General features: G+C 36.2%; 1 protein-coding gene across 1 annotated transcript in view; it reads right to left on the bottom strand.

The window, feature by feature from the left end:
• The window catches only part of LOC136856242 (protogenin B-like), a 125,985-nt gene that overhangs the window by 63,226 nt on the left and 46,444 nt on the right, over positions 1-16,315 (bottom strand). Inside the window, 1 exon segment of the mRNA XM_067133933.1 lies at positions 718-920. Within this exon segment, the coding sequence (XP_066990034.1) occupies positions 718-920 (203 nt within the window).

Here is a 16,315-nt window from a genome sequence, read left to right as displayed (position 1 = left end):
AATTTTTATTGTAGTTTTTGAAATGAGAAAGACAGAATAATCACTATCATTAGCATCAAAGCAGCCACGGGGGTCGAAGGAAAGCATGTCAGGCGCAGACTTCTCACAGAATTTTAAAAGATGAAAATAACACCTCCTGAATTAGCATACTTTGCAAGTGTCTGAAATAAATAATGAATAAATTAAAATACTGATTTTAAGGCTTAAAAATGAGTGAAAGCATTGTTTGAGAGAATGAAATGCAAACAGAAATAGTGGAGACTGGAGATGAATAATTGTGATAGAGAAAATGGTAAGGTGGGCTGGCCATGTAGGGAGAATGGGGAATTAACTGCATCCAGAGTTTATAGTTTATAAGACTGGAGGGTGAAATGGAATGGGAGGACCTTTGGTATCTCTGGAGACCCAAGTATTTCTGAACCCTGTACTGGAGACCCAAGTGTTTCTGGAACCTGTACTAGAGACTCAAGTATTTCTGAACCCTGTACTAGAGACCCAAGTGTTTCTGTAACCTGTACTAGAGACTCAAGTATTTCTGAACCCTGTACTGGAGACCCAAGTGTTTCTGTAACCTGTACTGGAGACTCAGGTGTTTCTGTAACCTGTACTGGAGACCCAAGTGTTTCTGTAACCTGTACTAGAGACTCAAGTATTTCTGTAACCTGTACTGGAGACTCAGGTGTTTCTGAAGCCTGTACAGAACGCGTTCACACCAACCTTGCTTATGAGGAGCGAGCCATCCTGCAGGACATAGCTCGAGGCTTCGTTGATGGGCTTCCCGTCCTTAGTCCAAGTGACGTTGGCCACGCCCTTGTTCGTCTTCATGGGACGACAAGGGATCTTCAGGCGGGCGCCCTCCACTGTCACAGTTTCCCTGGGCGGCAGGAGCTCGAAGCCAAAGCCCAGAGCAGCAGCGGAATCTGGAATGGGAAAGGGTTAAGATGTTAAAGGTTGTTCAGACTTGATTCTGGAAGATGTAAGGGACAGTTTTAACTGGAATGGGGAGGAATTAACATGTTAAAGGTTGTTCAAACTTGATTCTGGAAGATGTAAGGGACACTTTTAACTGGAATGTGAAGAGATTAACATGTTAAAGGTTGTTCAGACTTGATTCTGGAAGATGTAAGGGACACTTTTAACTGGAATGTGACGAAATTAACATGCTAAAGATTGTCAAATCTTCATAAGGGAAGAAGTAAGGGTTGGGGGGGGGGTTCTTGCAACTGCATCCCAAAAAATTTTCTGGGAAGACAGAAAGTTGAACCTTGATGGTATATGCCAGTCCTTTCACAGGCAGAAATACCCCAAGGCATTATTCCCACTACATAAATGAGTAAATACGTAAATGAATGATTAAATAAACAAACACATGAATAATTAATGACTTAATCTGTTTGCTGCAAAGCGTCCAATATATTGCCAGCATCAAGTAGTGGATAATGAGAGAGAGAGAGAGAGAGAGAGAGAGAGAGAGAGAGAGAGAGAGAGAGAGAGAGAGAGAGATGATTTGTCTGTCTGCTAGAGTGCTTGAGACTTGGTGCTTGTGGAAGGGCGGAAACTGCCTGCTAATTGGTTGGTTGGGGGGAGAAGGGGGGTGAGAATGATAGCAGCTAAGTTATAGTTCTGATTCTGATAATTATTGTCAGGTATTATTATTATTATTATTATATTATTCTACATACAATCCATAGGAGATAGAGGGTCGAGTATTTGTAGATTATGTGATTCTTATTTATCAATTTATTTTTGAATATTTTCAATATTATATAAAATATTATATATAATATTTTCTATAATTCCACAGAAAAGGGAATGAGAGAAATATGAAAGAAAAAGATAAATTATAAAATACATACACAACAGAAATAGAATGTCATGTGATATGCAAATGAGATAGCCTCATACCAGATGTATACATTTATACATATGCATGCATACAAGCATGAAATATGCATGAATGCATACCAAGAGATAGACATAAACAAACGGGAGCTAAAATTTGACTCACAACAGACACAATAAATAAGAATGATTTGCAATCTTAGCAACATAAGGAGACGGAATGTGAAATGGATCGTTGCAAAGCAATTGCAAGCAAGCATGCAAGCACTGCAGTGCTTTTGTTGGTTTGAAGGTTTATTATGATTGTGTATTTCGTCTGTGTCTGTCCATGAAATTCATGAATAATCTATATATATATATATATATATATATATATATATATATATATATATATATATATATATATATATATATATATATATATATATATATATATATTTACAGGTCATCCCTGAAGAAGGTTACACGTGGGTGAAACAGCTGTCAGGCTCTCGGTAATAAATATAGCAATATTGCAGATGTTTTTCACGATTGCTCCCGAGACTGAAAAACCGCTGGGAAATGTTTTTATTTATTTATTTATTTTTTTTTTTTTTTTAGTTTTTCCAGCGTTGGTAATCGAAGAGATTGATAGAAAAGATTCAGGAGAAAAAGGGTATTCTTGAGGTATATAGAGGAAGTCGATATTGAATGTGTGTGTGTATATATATATATATATATATATATATATATATATATATATATATATATATATATATATATATATATATATATATATATATATATATAATACATCACTTGCAGGCTAAAACTATTGCAAATATCAATCTCAATGAAGCAATACCGTGATAAAAAATCTACCCATTTGTTCCACGCCCCCAAAAAATAACAGACAAAAAAAAAATAAAAATAAAAAATAAAAAACAAAAAAAAAATTACTGGAGAACTGAACGATTTCATCCCAGAAAACATATATAAAAAAACCATATAAAATACAGACGTCAGAATTTGATTTCCTCAGAGCATACCCGCAAGGCCACGCGTGCATGCTGGCGCGCGCGCGCGCGCTCGCGAAATCAATTCATACGCGAGAATAAGCTCTTGGGCAAAAAACGTTATTGAATCAAATCTTATTTTCCTTAAATAAACGCCTCTGGTTTGCGGGCGCCCTGGAGGCAAGGCGCGCAAGCACGCACGCACGCACGCGCGTATGAACTTCATATTCACTCAGGGGCTGGAGGGAAGGTGTGGGCATGTTTCGAATTTTGGGCATTTAAATTTTAAAAAAAGGGGTTTCTTTGGCAGTGTATAGAAAACGGAATGGGGGTTTAATGATTATTTTTAGGGGTAGGGGGATTATTTTTAGGGGTAGGGGTTTTTTTTTAGGGGTAGGGTTTTTTTATTAAGGAGGAGGAGGAGGATGGGGCAGACAGATATATATTTTATATATATAAATATATATATAAATATACATACATATATACACATAAATATATAAGTTCACATTCCCCCTAACATCCACCACCCAAGAACGCAGTGCACCTCAAACAATTAACATCACAAAGAAACAACAGATAAACAACAGATAAACAAAAAATAAACAACAGATAAACAACAAATGAACAAAAAGCAAACAAGGAATCATTAGTCTTGCTAGGGCTGGAGAATACTGGAGAATATAATTTCTTTTTCATCTTCAGACAAAGCGCCTGCCAAGGCAAATTCAATTATAAATGTTTTCCTGAGATATTGATGTGTATTACATTTCTCTCTCTCTCTCTCTCTCTCTCTCTCTCTCTCTCTCTCTCTCTCTCTCTCTCTCTCTTTTCTCTCTCCTTTTCCGTGTGCCAGAACTCAAAAAAGATGGTGTAAATGCTCACTCCATTTGAGAATGAGAGAAATTTCCACCCCATTTCTCTCTCTCTCTCTCTCTCTCTCTTTCTCTCTCTCTCTCTCTCTCTCTCCTTTTCCGAGTACCAACACTCAAAAAAGATAGTTTCGACGCCAACTCCATTCGAGAATGAGAGAAATTTCCATCCCATTTCTCTCTCTCTCTCTCTCTCTCTCTCTTTCTTTCTCTCACTCTCTCTCTCTCTCTCTCTCTCTCTCCCTGTCGGAGAAGTCGAGGCAACGGCGCTAATCGCATTTGAATAGAAAAAAAATGGAAAATTATCCGGCCATTTGAAATAGTTGGCCAAAGTTCGACTCGCTAAAGCACAGTCTCTGAAAAGCTCACCGTTGCATATCAATAAAGTGTCAATACACTTCAGCATGTGCAGTAAAGTGCCTTTATTGCACTTCACTTCAATGAGCGCACAATAAAGTGTTCTTGTATCTCACCCGCAGTTCAATATCTCTGCGAGGACGTCGGCCAATTGGAACTTTTTGAAAGTTCAAGCGATGATGCAATGCGTGGCTGCCCTGGAGCGACTGGCTATGCGTTTTTGATGATTTATTTATATTTTTATCTGTTTTGTTGTTATTTCGTTCATTTATCTCTCTTTTTGGGTAATTGGTATCTCTTTTTTCTGTATTTCCTACTGCCATCTGTTGGTTCTTGCAAATGAACTTTGCAATGTGCTCTGGAAGCTTTCGAGTTCCCCCTTTGTTCCATAGAAAAAGGGTTCTTCATCTTTTGAATAATAATAATAATAATAATAATAATAATAATAATAATAATAATAATAATAATAATAATAATAAAAAATTCTCTCACAGAAAATAACACAAAAAAACCAGGCATTTATTACAAGCAACAAAAGATTAGATGACAATAAAAATAAATTTAAATAAACAGTTTATTTCCCTGTACTGCCAAGCTTAGGAACTGCAGTGACTGTACAGATAAAGTAGAAGTAAGGATATATTTATAATTAAGTTAGAAGTGGAACAGATAGAAAGTAATAGGTCATGAATTACGATAAAAATAGAGGGTATGTTTACATATATTGTGTGGTGTGATTGCCTGAGCTAACCTAACCTAACCTGACCTTAACCTAACCTGACCTAACCTAACCTTGCCTGACCCAACCTTAGCCTAACCTGACCTAACCTAACCTTAACCTAACCTACTTATGAAATGTAGATTGATATTCCACTGAGACTTTGTAAATTCTCTTAATTTAATTCTTTTCATATTCAACCATACAATTTTACAATATTTACATACCAATAACAGCTCAAAAGATGCATAAGATTTGAAAAAATAAACAGAACGCGAAAATTAAAAAAATTGAACAAGTACACACGCACACAAAAATAAAGTACCAGCGTTCGCCGCCCCACTCCGGCACTGGGGGACTGGGAGGCTTGGCAATTGAAGCCAGGCGCACGAGAGACATGGAACGTATGATATATGTGACAATCCTCTTTGGCTGATTGCGCTGACACCAAAACACAGCTCTTGTGCTCGCGAGCGAGAGAAAACAATTTGCTTGCGCGTCGAAGGGACTTCTTTTTGTCTGGGCGTGCAAGCAAGATGTCGTGGTATGCCTGCATTAAGTTTGTGCCTGTCTGCTTGTGTCTGTGTGTTAGTCTGTCTGATTGCTTTAGCTGGGAGGCATTCTGGAGGGGGGATCTAAAAATAATAATAATAACTATTACACCAGGCACAGCCATCCAGACCTCATCTAAGTCCCCCCAAACAAACAAAAGGCACAAACGAACAAAGAAATTTCGAAACAACCAGACCAATTAGCAGAGTGAACGCGTGTGTCTTCTGTGGGTAAAATCATTCCTAGCAATTCCTAGCCATTACATTCCAGAAATTCCAGAAATTCCAGCCACTGCACGCTTTTTTTTAAAAAGCGTATGTACGAACACGTAACATTGCATTTTGCAATTCCGTGACGACGAGAGATTCCGTCTTGTGATCCGATCTGTAACTGGGAATCATTTTGTATCTGTCATCAACGAGGAGCTCGGGTTCGATCCCAGAGTGGGAATGGGAATGGGGATGGGAATGGTGTGGTGGGTTGGGTTATAATTCCAGTGGGCCTGTGTTTGATTTAGGGTTGGTTCATAACAGGATTCTGAGTCCACACTGCAATCAAACATTTCATAAACATGTCAGCAACGTGTCACATATATGTCACAAACAAGTTGAACAAAGGTCATCAACTTGTTGGCAACTTGCCACATATATGTCACAAACATGTTGAACACAGGTCATCAACTTGTTGGCAACTTGTCACACGTCACAAACAGGTTGAATACAAGTCAATAACTTGTTGGCAACTTATGGCATACATATCACAAACAGGCTGAATTATCCAGCTCTGGCCGAAGATTCATTCTTCACCTATGGTCATTAACTTGTTTTCAACATGTTTGTAACATGTATGCAGTAAGTCACCGACATGTTTATGACAAAATTTCCTGTGATGTAGGAATTCTGATGTGCTTATCTAAACGTAAAAGTAGAATGTATTATTATTATTATTATTATTATTATTATTATTATTATTATTATTATTATTATTATTATTATTATTAGTGTCCGGGGAAAGCAAGAAAAGTTTAAAGAATACACAACCACCAACTAATTAACATACGACAAAGCTAAATGATTTAACACACTTGTCTTCTAAAGCGACCAAACCCAAAATGGTCCACTCACTCTCACCTAAATTGAGGACCAAAACTATTGGCCCCTTTTTACGAAATAAAAAAACACAAACATTAAAAAAAAAACACAAACAGCAAGGCAGTTCATTACAGCAGCTTCCTGTGACAGGTGTTTGTGACACCTGGAAAATACCTGTGAATAATGGGGCTGCTAATTAGCCGCCCCCCCCCCCACCAGGTGACGTGATGGTGTTCCCTAGGGCAGGGTGTATGAGCCAGACTTCATTTGAAATATTTGTTATTTATATATATATATATAATGTATACAAACATATATATTTATTAATAATCTATATCAACAAACAGAGAGAGAGAGAGAGAGAGAGAGAGAGAGAGAGAGAGAGAGAGAGAGAGAGAGAGAGAGAGAGAGCATCACTGAATACTAAACTCACATCCACAGTGAAAAAGCATCAAACTTTCAATTTCTGTTAAATTGTAGCTAAAAACTCGGCCCTCTAACATACGGTATGTGAATTCGAATCACATTTCCCTCTGTTTGTGCATTGTTTGTGCCTCTGTTTGTGGCTTTGTGACTGTTTGTATATTGTTTGTGAATTAGTTTGTACACTGTTTGTGCATTATTTATGAATGTTTGTGACTCCTCTTGCAATGTTTGTGAATCTGTTTGTGCACGGACTGTGACTGTTTGTTAATTATTTGTGACAAAGCAACAAACAATGCGGAAACAAAGTTACAAAAATGCACAAACACATTCACAAACGAAACACAGAGAGTTACAAACAATGCACAAACACATTCACAAACAATGCACAGTCACAAAAAATTCATAACTACACAAACCATGCATAAACACATTCACAAGCAATGCACAAACAGTCACAATCAATGCAAAAACAGTAAAAAAAACAATAAATCATATAGGTAAACAATATACACACAAAATCACAATGCACAAACAGTCACAAACAACTGATTATACAGATAAACAATGTACAAACAAAATCACAAGCACAGCCACAAACAGTCACAAGCAATAGAGCACAAGAAACTTCACTAAACTAATTTTTTTATTTTTATCTTTGTCTTAATCCCCAAGTCTTTATTGGGTTTTGTTTTCTTAACTTTATCTTTGTTTATTTTTCATATTTTTATTTTTATTTTAATATATTTAATATTTTACTTTTGTTTAGTTTACGTAATTTATTATTATTATTATTATTATTATTATTATTATTATTATTATTATTATTATTATTATTATTATTATTATTATTATTAGTTTTCATATTTATATTTTTTAAAAATTAATATATATAATGTTTTACTTTTGTTTAGTTTTATTATTATTATTATTATTATTATTATTATTATTATTATTATTATTATTAAAAATATAAACACTTACAAAACAGTTTTCAAATTCCATTAATCTGTTAAACAAAAAATTCTATTAAGAAACAAATAAACAAAAAATATATAAAAAAAAAATACAAAAACAAATAATATAAAAGAATTAAAAGTCCACATCTACTACCAACTCAATTGTCACTCAGGTCTGTTCAACTGCAGCAAATACACTCATGAACAAAAAAAAACAAAAACAAAGCATAGAAACATCGTCCACGTCCCTTAATTGGCTGGAGAAGTCTAACGCACACAAAGGCTAATTGTTTTTGTTCGAGCGCTCCCAAAAAAAAAAAAAACAATAGCGTTCGGTTGTCACAAAACAAAAAAATGTTTGCTTAAACAACCGTTTTTCGTTTCCCTCCCCGAGCTATTGAACGAGTCCGTGATTCGAGGTGCCAATTAGGAAATATAAAAACTCTTTTTTAAGCGGAAACTACAGGAACGTTTTCGTAATTAGTGTTTTTTTTTTAATACGAATTACGAAAAGAAGTGGAATTTCGTTCACACGGATGAAATTAAGGGTGGGAATGAGCGTCTCTGATACGAAAATAAGTGGGAATTCGTTGGAATAGAGTCCTGGAATTGAAACGAGCGAAAGAAAATGGAATTTCGTTCAGAAACCTTCTTAAATTAAAGGCGCCAAATGAGATTCTGAAACGAAAATAAATGGGAATTCGTTCGAATAATTCCCACCTTAAGAATTAAATACATAAGAGACTACAGCACGAAGTGATATGAAATTTAGTTCATAAACCTTCTTAAATGAAAGGCGTCTTATGAGATTCTTAAACGAAAAGAAATGAAACTTCGTTCACAACAAAACTCAATCGAGATCTGAGGTCTGTCAAGTACATTGGACGCGAAAATATAAATAAAAAATATATTAAAAATAAAATCAAAATAAAATTCGTCACTTTGCAATAGATAATTGAAGATAATAAAGAAAGATAATTAAAGATAATCTAATTTGGAATATTTATCTGTAGACAGAAAGATAATTAAAGATAATAAAGAAAGATAATTAAAGATAATCTAATTTGGAATATTCATCTGTAGACAGTCTAAGATAATTAAAGATAATAAAGATAAAAGATAATCTCAGATGAAAAATTTATCTGTAGACAGAAAGATAATTAAAGATAATAAAGAAAGATAATTATAAAGATAATCTAAGACGGAAAATTTATCTGTAGACAGAAAAATAATTAAAAATAATAAAACAATAAAGATAATTAAAAAAACGATGAAATAGACAAACGTGGAATATATTCACTTACCCAGTGATGACATTGTAAAAATAACACATTAAGAACGAGAGAGAAAGTTGATAATTCCGGACGAGAAAACGGGAATATCGGGAATAGAGGTGGGAGACTAAAACATTACCAATAAATATATGTACGAATTGTAAACAAAAAGTGGGAGACTAAAACATTACCAATAAATATATGTACGAACTGTAAACAAACCTGGATTAATATTAAATCATGTATTGAATTATTATTGTAAAAAAATACACGTTTATTACAGTTCATAACTGTTTAAGAATAAAATAGGAAGAGTAAAATATTCTTTTTATATATATAAAAACAAAAGTAAACAGCCCAACGGAGTGGCATTGTACGCATGACTCAATTGCCTTCTCCAACAATTTGCTGTGATGAGAGAATATGACACAGCAATCATTTTATGCAATGTAAACGCACACACACAAAATGGCTATGACCCACAACAGTCGACTAAAATTATGTTCACTTAGTTTTAATTTTGAGGTTTTACTGTATATATGTATATATATATATATATATATATATATATACATGTATATAGATTAATGCTTTTTAAAGTGAGGCCCTTGAATAGAAGAAAGAATAAACTCTTGGAAAGGAGAGAGAGAGAGAGAGAGAGAGAGAGAGAGAGAGAGAGAGAGAGAGAGAGAGAGAGAGAGAGCACAGCAAGCCCCACGTAGTATCCTTCTGCCCCATGTACATCACAGATGACAAGGTAGAACCCGCTCGGTTACATTCCGAGCTATTTTGGTGCCCAATGCAAATACCCCCATCTGGAAATAAATACAGTGGGCTCCGCTTGCGAGGAGGAGGAGGAGGAGGAGGAGGAGGAGGAGGAGGAGGAGGAGGAGGAGGAGGAGGAGGAGGAGGAGGAGGAGGAGGAGGAGGAGGAGGAGGAGGAGGAGGAGGGATTGGTTTACCAGCACGTAGAAGAAGGAGAGGGATGAAAAGGGGTGATAAATGGAGGCGTAAGGTGAATGTGGTGAATGGGAGGAGGTATAGGAAGTGGTGTAGAAAGATATCTCTCTCTCTCTCTCTCTCTCTCTTTCACGATTGATCTACCTTTTCTCTCTCTAACTGAAGAGAAACTGTCAGGTTTCTGGGGAAAGGGTACCTTTGGTTAAAATTATTTTTCCCGAAAAGGGTACCTTTGGTTAAAATTGTTACTTTTCTGGAAAAGGGTACCTTTGGTTAAAATTGTTATCTTTCTGGAAAAAGGGTACCTTTGGTTAAAATTGTTATTTCTCTGGAAAAAGGGTACCATTGGTTAAAATTGTTATCTTTCTGGAAAAGGGTACCTTTGGTTAAAATTGTTATTTTTCTGGAAAAGGTACCTTTGGTTAAAATTGTTACTTTTCTGGAAAAGGGTACCTGTGGTTAAAATTGTTATTTTTCTGGAAAAGGGTACCTTTGGTTAAAATTGTTATCTTTCTGGAAAAAGGGTACCTTTGGTTAAAATTGTTATTTCTCTGGAAAAGGGTATCTTTGGTTAAAATTGTTATCTTTCTGGAAAAAGGGTACCTTTGGTTAAAATTGTTATTTCTCTGGAAAAAGGGTACCTGTGGTTAAAATTGTTACTTTTCTGGAAAAGGGTACCTTTGGTTAAAATTGTTACTTTTCTGGAAAAGGGTACCTTTGGTTAAAAATGTTATTTTTCTGGAAAAGGGTACCTTTGGTTAAAAATGTTATCTCTCTGGAAAAGGGTACCAATGGTTAAATCTACCTTTTTCCTCTCTAAGTGATGAGAAACTTTAATTTTTCTGGAAAAAGGTAACTTTGGTTAAATCTACCTTTTTTTCTTCAATTCCAGACAAACTATAATATCTCTGAGCTGAATAACTTTCTGGAACTTACCCAATAATATCCCATTCCTCAGAAAACCTTGAACACATTTCCAAAACCCCAATGTTTCTAAATGCACATTAAATCTGACTCCAGTTGCTTAATTCCAACTTCATTCCCACTGAAATCATTCCCAGAACGTCGGATTATAACTCAGATTTGAATTCTGAGATTCCCACTTTCCACTACACTGCCAGGAGTTTAATTTACTAAAGAAAGGCAACAGGTCACATTGAGCCCAAGAACACTATCCACACGAGTGACCTAATCCCCGTACAGAGTCATCTCTGCAAGGGGATTCTCTTCCACGTAAATCCTTCCAGATTGTTTCTTAAATCCCTAATCGGATTAGGTGATTTTAATCAACTTCAAGGGGATCACTGGACTTAATCGTGTAAATCAAGAAACACGCACAAAATTATTGATGTATTGTTTTGTAATACTTTACAGAAGGAAAACTTTGTTATAGGTTGAGAGAAATTGCGTTTTTCTCTTTTCCATTTTTTTGATTTAGTGAAAAATCAACTAATATTCTGGGTTTGGGCTGCCAGTTCGGTACCTTTCTGGCTGCGACCCACAACAGTCCACTAGCCACCACTTGATTCAGACCCTGCTGGTTCCAGAGAGAGAGAGAGAGAGAGAGAGAGAGAGAGAGAGAGAGAGAGAGAATTACAACGTCGAGGTATTACAGTTTATGATTATTTATTTACGTTCAGAGGGACCACTAATCTGCCTCTCTCTCTCTCTCTCTCTCTCTCTCTCTCTCTCTCTCTCTCTCTCGTAATGAACCCCTTTCCAAATCCCCCTCCCCCTCTCTCTCCCCCCACCCCTCTCTCTCTCAGGATAAGTATAACTTCATATACCTACCCCAAACGACCAATTTCCAAAACTCAACCCACACCCCCCCTAAACAAGCAACGGGTAACGTAGAAACCACCCCACCCCCTTTCCTAGGGGATGGATAATTAAACCACCCCCTTCCCCTTCCTCCCCCTCCCCACCCTAAAAGCATCATCGCTGGAATATCTGTCCCAACAGAGTTTTTCCAGTGAGAGTCCAGAGGACAGAGTCTGGAAAGGGGGCGAAATTTAGTGTGGTGTTCTTATCAAATTTTGTCTTGGTGTTGGGTTGTGTTCTCTCTCTCTCTCTCTCTCTCTCTCTCTCTCTCTCTCTCTCTCTCTCTCTCTCTCTCTCTCTCTCTATATGCACTCATGCTTCAATCTAATGTGAGATTCTTATGCACGTCTACTTGAGTCATCTGACGAGAACGTATGTAATCTTAATCATATAGCATATAACACGTCCCAGGAGAGAGAGAGAGAGAGAGAGAGAGAGAGAGAGAGAGAGAGAGAGAGAGAGAGAGAGAGAGAGAGATAAAGCTACAGTTCTTAATTAAGTCACGTTTGCAAGATCTGCATTATCATGCAAGGAAAAGATGAAAAAAATTAGCAATTTGTTTAAATTTGGGAGTGACCAAATTATATACATATATACATATACATATATATATATATATAGCTAAGTGGGTAAGGTAGCTATCTACCACTGTATCACACCCAAAAAGGGCCTCTCTCTCTCTCCCCCTCTCTCTCTCTCTCTCTCTCTCTCTCATTACATATAAGGTTAAAGAATTAAATTCCTCTCTCTCTACACTCTTGATGTTTCAGGTCAAGTGATTCTCAATTATTTATTTCAGGACAATGATTCTCATTGTAATAGAATTTCAAATTCTCATTTAGATTAATGGTGAGAATTTGAAAGCAGTGATTCTCAGTTTGACATAGATTCTAGGCTTCAAAATGAAATTTGAATGTCCCGGAACAAATGATTCTATATTCTATGGATTATCTAATTCTAAAAATGAAGTGATTCTCACTTTACAGGCTTTAAATTAGTGACAATATTCCACAAGTGATTCCATATTCTCCAGAATCTTTAATTCTGAAAATAAAATGATTCTCATTCTCATTTACTTCACAATTTCCAAAATCAACGATTCTCCAAACCAATGAAATTTGAATAACTCTTAAGATGATTCTTTATTTATTTTAAGCTTTCCAAAACCAAATGATTCTCAAAAACCAGTTCTGAATCATTCTGACCAGATGATTCTCCACGTATTTTAAACTCTTCAAGCCAAACGAATCTCTGATTCTCAAAACCAGCGATTCTCAGTTCTACAGAATTCTTTATGTATGATTCTCAAAACCGGCGATTCTCAGTTCTACAGAATTCTCTATGTATTTTGAGAATCTCTGATTCTCAAAACCAGCGATTCTCAGTTCCACAGAATTCTTTATATGTTTTACATTATTCAAGCCAAATGATTCTCTGATTCTCAAAACCAGCGATTCTCAGTTCCGCAGAATTCTCTATGTATTTTATACCATTCAAGCCAAATGATTCCCTGATTCTCAAAACTAACGATTCTTCCAAAGAATTCCGCTCCAAAAAAATTTAAAAAGAAATAAATTTCCCTCTGCGATATCTAATGACCGCCATTACCCAACCAATGTTTCAAATACCTTTGTCTTCTATTATAAAAATTATTATTTCTTTTCCCAAAGGGGGAGGGGAGTGGGGAGGGGGTATGAGAGAAGGATGCAGGGGAATAGGAGGAGGGATCCTACACCATCCTATTGACGAGGATGATGTGGAATCCTATTCTCTGGAAGTTACAATAGGAATATGTTCAATTTTGATGAATGATGTCATATATATGAATAATTATTTTTTTTTCCTTTGAACATTTAATGAGGAGCAATGGCTGAAGTCTCCAGTTGTCTGGGCAAAAAAAGGTCAATCTGACCTTAATGGACTCAAGGTGATGTCAGGCCATTAAGGTCATTCAGGAGACCTTGGTGGAATAAGGTCAGTAAGGTCGTTTGGGAGAAAATGACCATTTTAGTGACTAAAAGTTACTTTGATTGGAGAAAGGTCAATCTGACCTTAATGGACTCAAAATGAAGTCAGGTCATTAAGGTCACTGGGGTCATTCAGGAGACCTTGGTGAAGCAAGGTCAATAAGGTCATTAAGGAGAAAACTATAATTTTGGTGACTGAAATCTGTTTGACCATTAAAAGGTCACTTACAGTAAGTGAACAGGTCACTGAGATGAGTAAATCTGATTAAAAAAAGGTCACCCAGATGAAAAGGTCATTCAGGAGACCCTGGAGAAAGGTCAAGTGAAAAGAAAGAAGTTATTTTGGGCGAAAAAAGGTCAGTTGGAAGAATAAAACATTAAGTATAAAAAGTGTATAAAGGTCACTGTGGTAACAGACCATTTTGACTGGAAAGGTCATTAGGAAGAATTAGGTCAAAGGTCAAAGTTCAAAGGTCGCAGAAGTGAAGAAGAGGTATTTGAGTGCAAAAAAGGTCATGATAAACAAAAAAATAAAAAAATAAAAGTAAATCAAAGCGAATCTCTCTCTCTCTCTCTCTCTCTCTCTCTCTCTCTCCTCTCCAGCATCCGGTTCTCGATGACGTCATCGACTCGCCGCCCCCCCCTCAAAAAAAAAAAAACCTACAGGTTTCTGACCCGTGATGACTTCCCTCCATAATAATGGAGGCGAGGTTTGGAAAAAGGTGTTTTTTAAATGTTTTTTTTTTTAAGTTTTTTTCTTTTTATTTTTAGTTTTATCATTTTTCAATTTTATTTCTTTCATTATTATAGTTTTATCAGTAAGTTTTTTTGGGGTTGTAAATTATTAAATTTTTTTATGAGGTATAATAGAATATATATATATATATATATATATATATATATATATAAAACCAGGCATCGTTCATGAGGTCTCAATTGGAACATCATCCAGGAAGCTGCGTTCATTAAGTTACTCAGCCAAAACGGATTAAGACACTTGCATGCGAGAAAGCGTTCGGGTTTCGTTCATGAAGACTCAATGGGCATGAGGTTGAGGCTTTGTTCATATGCTTTCAAGTTGGTGACATAAAAACGCTTTGGGATACTCCACCTAAGGAACGTTCAGGCTGCGTTCGAGAGATCCCGGATTACTTGGGATTGTTCAAGAGGTTCCAGACCATGTTTCCAGACCACAGGGGTTCGTTCAAGAGGTTCCAGACCATAGGGGTTCGTTCAAGAGGTTCCAGACCATATTTCCAGACCATAAGGGTTCGTTCAAGAGGTTCCAGACCATATTTCCACCATAGGGGTTCGTTCAAGAAGTTCCAGACCATATTTCCAGACCATAGGGGTTCGTTCAAGAGGTTCCAGGCTATTTGGACCCGTTCAAGAGGTTCAGAGCTGTCTAATTTTGGCCGAAGGTCGATCGACCTTAACCTGAGCCATTCAGGTCAAGGTCTAGACCTTGATTTGCGTCACGTTCAGTCGGTTACAGTCTAGAGAACGCCATACTTAGGCTTCGTTCACTAGCCTGAAACTTCCACGGCGTTCTTGAACAAAGCCGAGACAAAAGAACACACAAATCAAAGAACGTTTTAAAGCAGGAATGACTAAGTCAAGGTCAATCTGAAGGTCGAGGTCACCGAGAATAAAAAAATTAAATTGATTCTGAAAATAATAACAAAAAATTATGGAAATGAGGCACTTAGAGACTGCATAATGTTAAGTTGCTTTTTTTTGCGTTTGCTTGTTGAACGCAGTTCAATTGTCTAATGTTTTTGTTCTGATAAGGAGTCTCTCTCTCTCTCTCTCTCTCTCTCTCTCTCTCTCTCTCTCTCTCTCTCTCTCTCTCTCAGAAACGATAAAAGTTCCTGTCATCTTAAAAGAATCATTATTAGCTCTCTCTCTCTCTCTCTCTCTCTCTCTCTCTCTCTCTCTCTCTCTCTCTCTCTCAAGCTTAAGAAGAATAATCTTTTCAGTAATATTCCAATAATCTCTCTCTCTCTCTCTCTCTCTCTCTCTCTCTCTCTCTCTCTCTCTCTCTCTCTCTCTCTCTCTCTCTCTCTCTCATACTTTTCCTATTCCAAAATGGCTAAATACTTTACCTATGTACCATTTTGAATCAAATATCTTTTCAATAAACATTTCAAAAAAACTTATGAAATCAATTCTAAGTAACAAATTAAAAATGAAACACGAGACTGGGAAAACAGAAGAAGGAGTTCCGGAGTCTGGCAGCTGACGGGAAGAATACTTTCCATAACAATGGTTTTTTATTACTCTTGAAAAATATATCAGTTTGGTTGTATATTGTAAAAAATATATAAAATACGAGAAATACTGTAATTCTATTAATACATTATAATGGAGATTATAATGAACAGGCATGCCCCCATGCCCAGGATTGCTGGGTATACTACTACTAATTCTACTGGCAGAGTAAAATATAAAAAATATATATAAAAAATATAAAAAAAAGGTTTG

The sequence above is a fragment of the Macrobrachium rosenbergii genome, chromosome 35, assembly GCF_040412425.1.
Source record: "Macrobrachium rosenbergii isolate ZJJX-2024 chromosome 35, ASM4041242v1, whole genome shotgun sequence".
Classification (NCBI taxonomy): Eukaryota; Metazoa; Arthropoda; class Malacostraca; order Decapoda; family Palaemonidae; genus Macrobrachium; species Macrobrachium rosenbergii.
The sequence above is the reverse complement of the archived record's forward strand: the minus strand, read 5'-3'. Positions and strand labels throughout refer to the sequence as shown.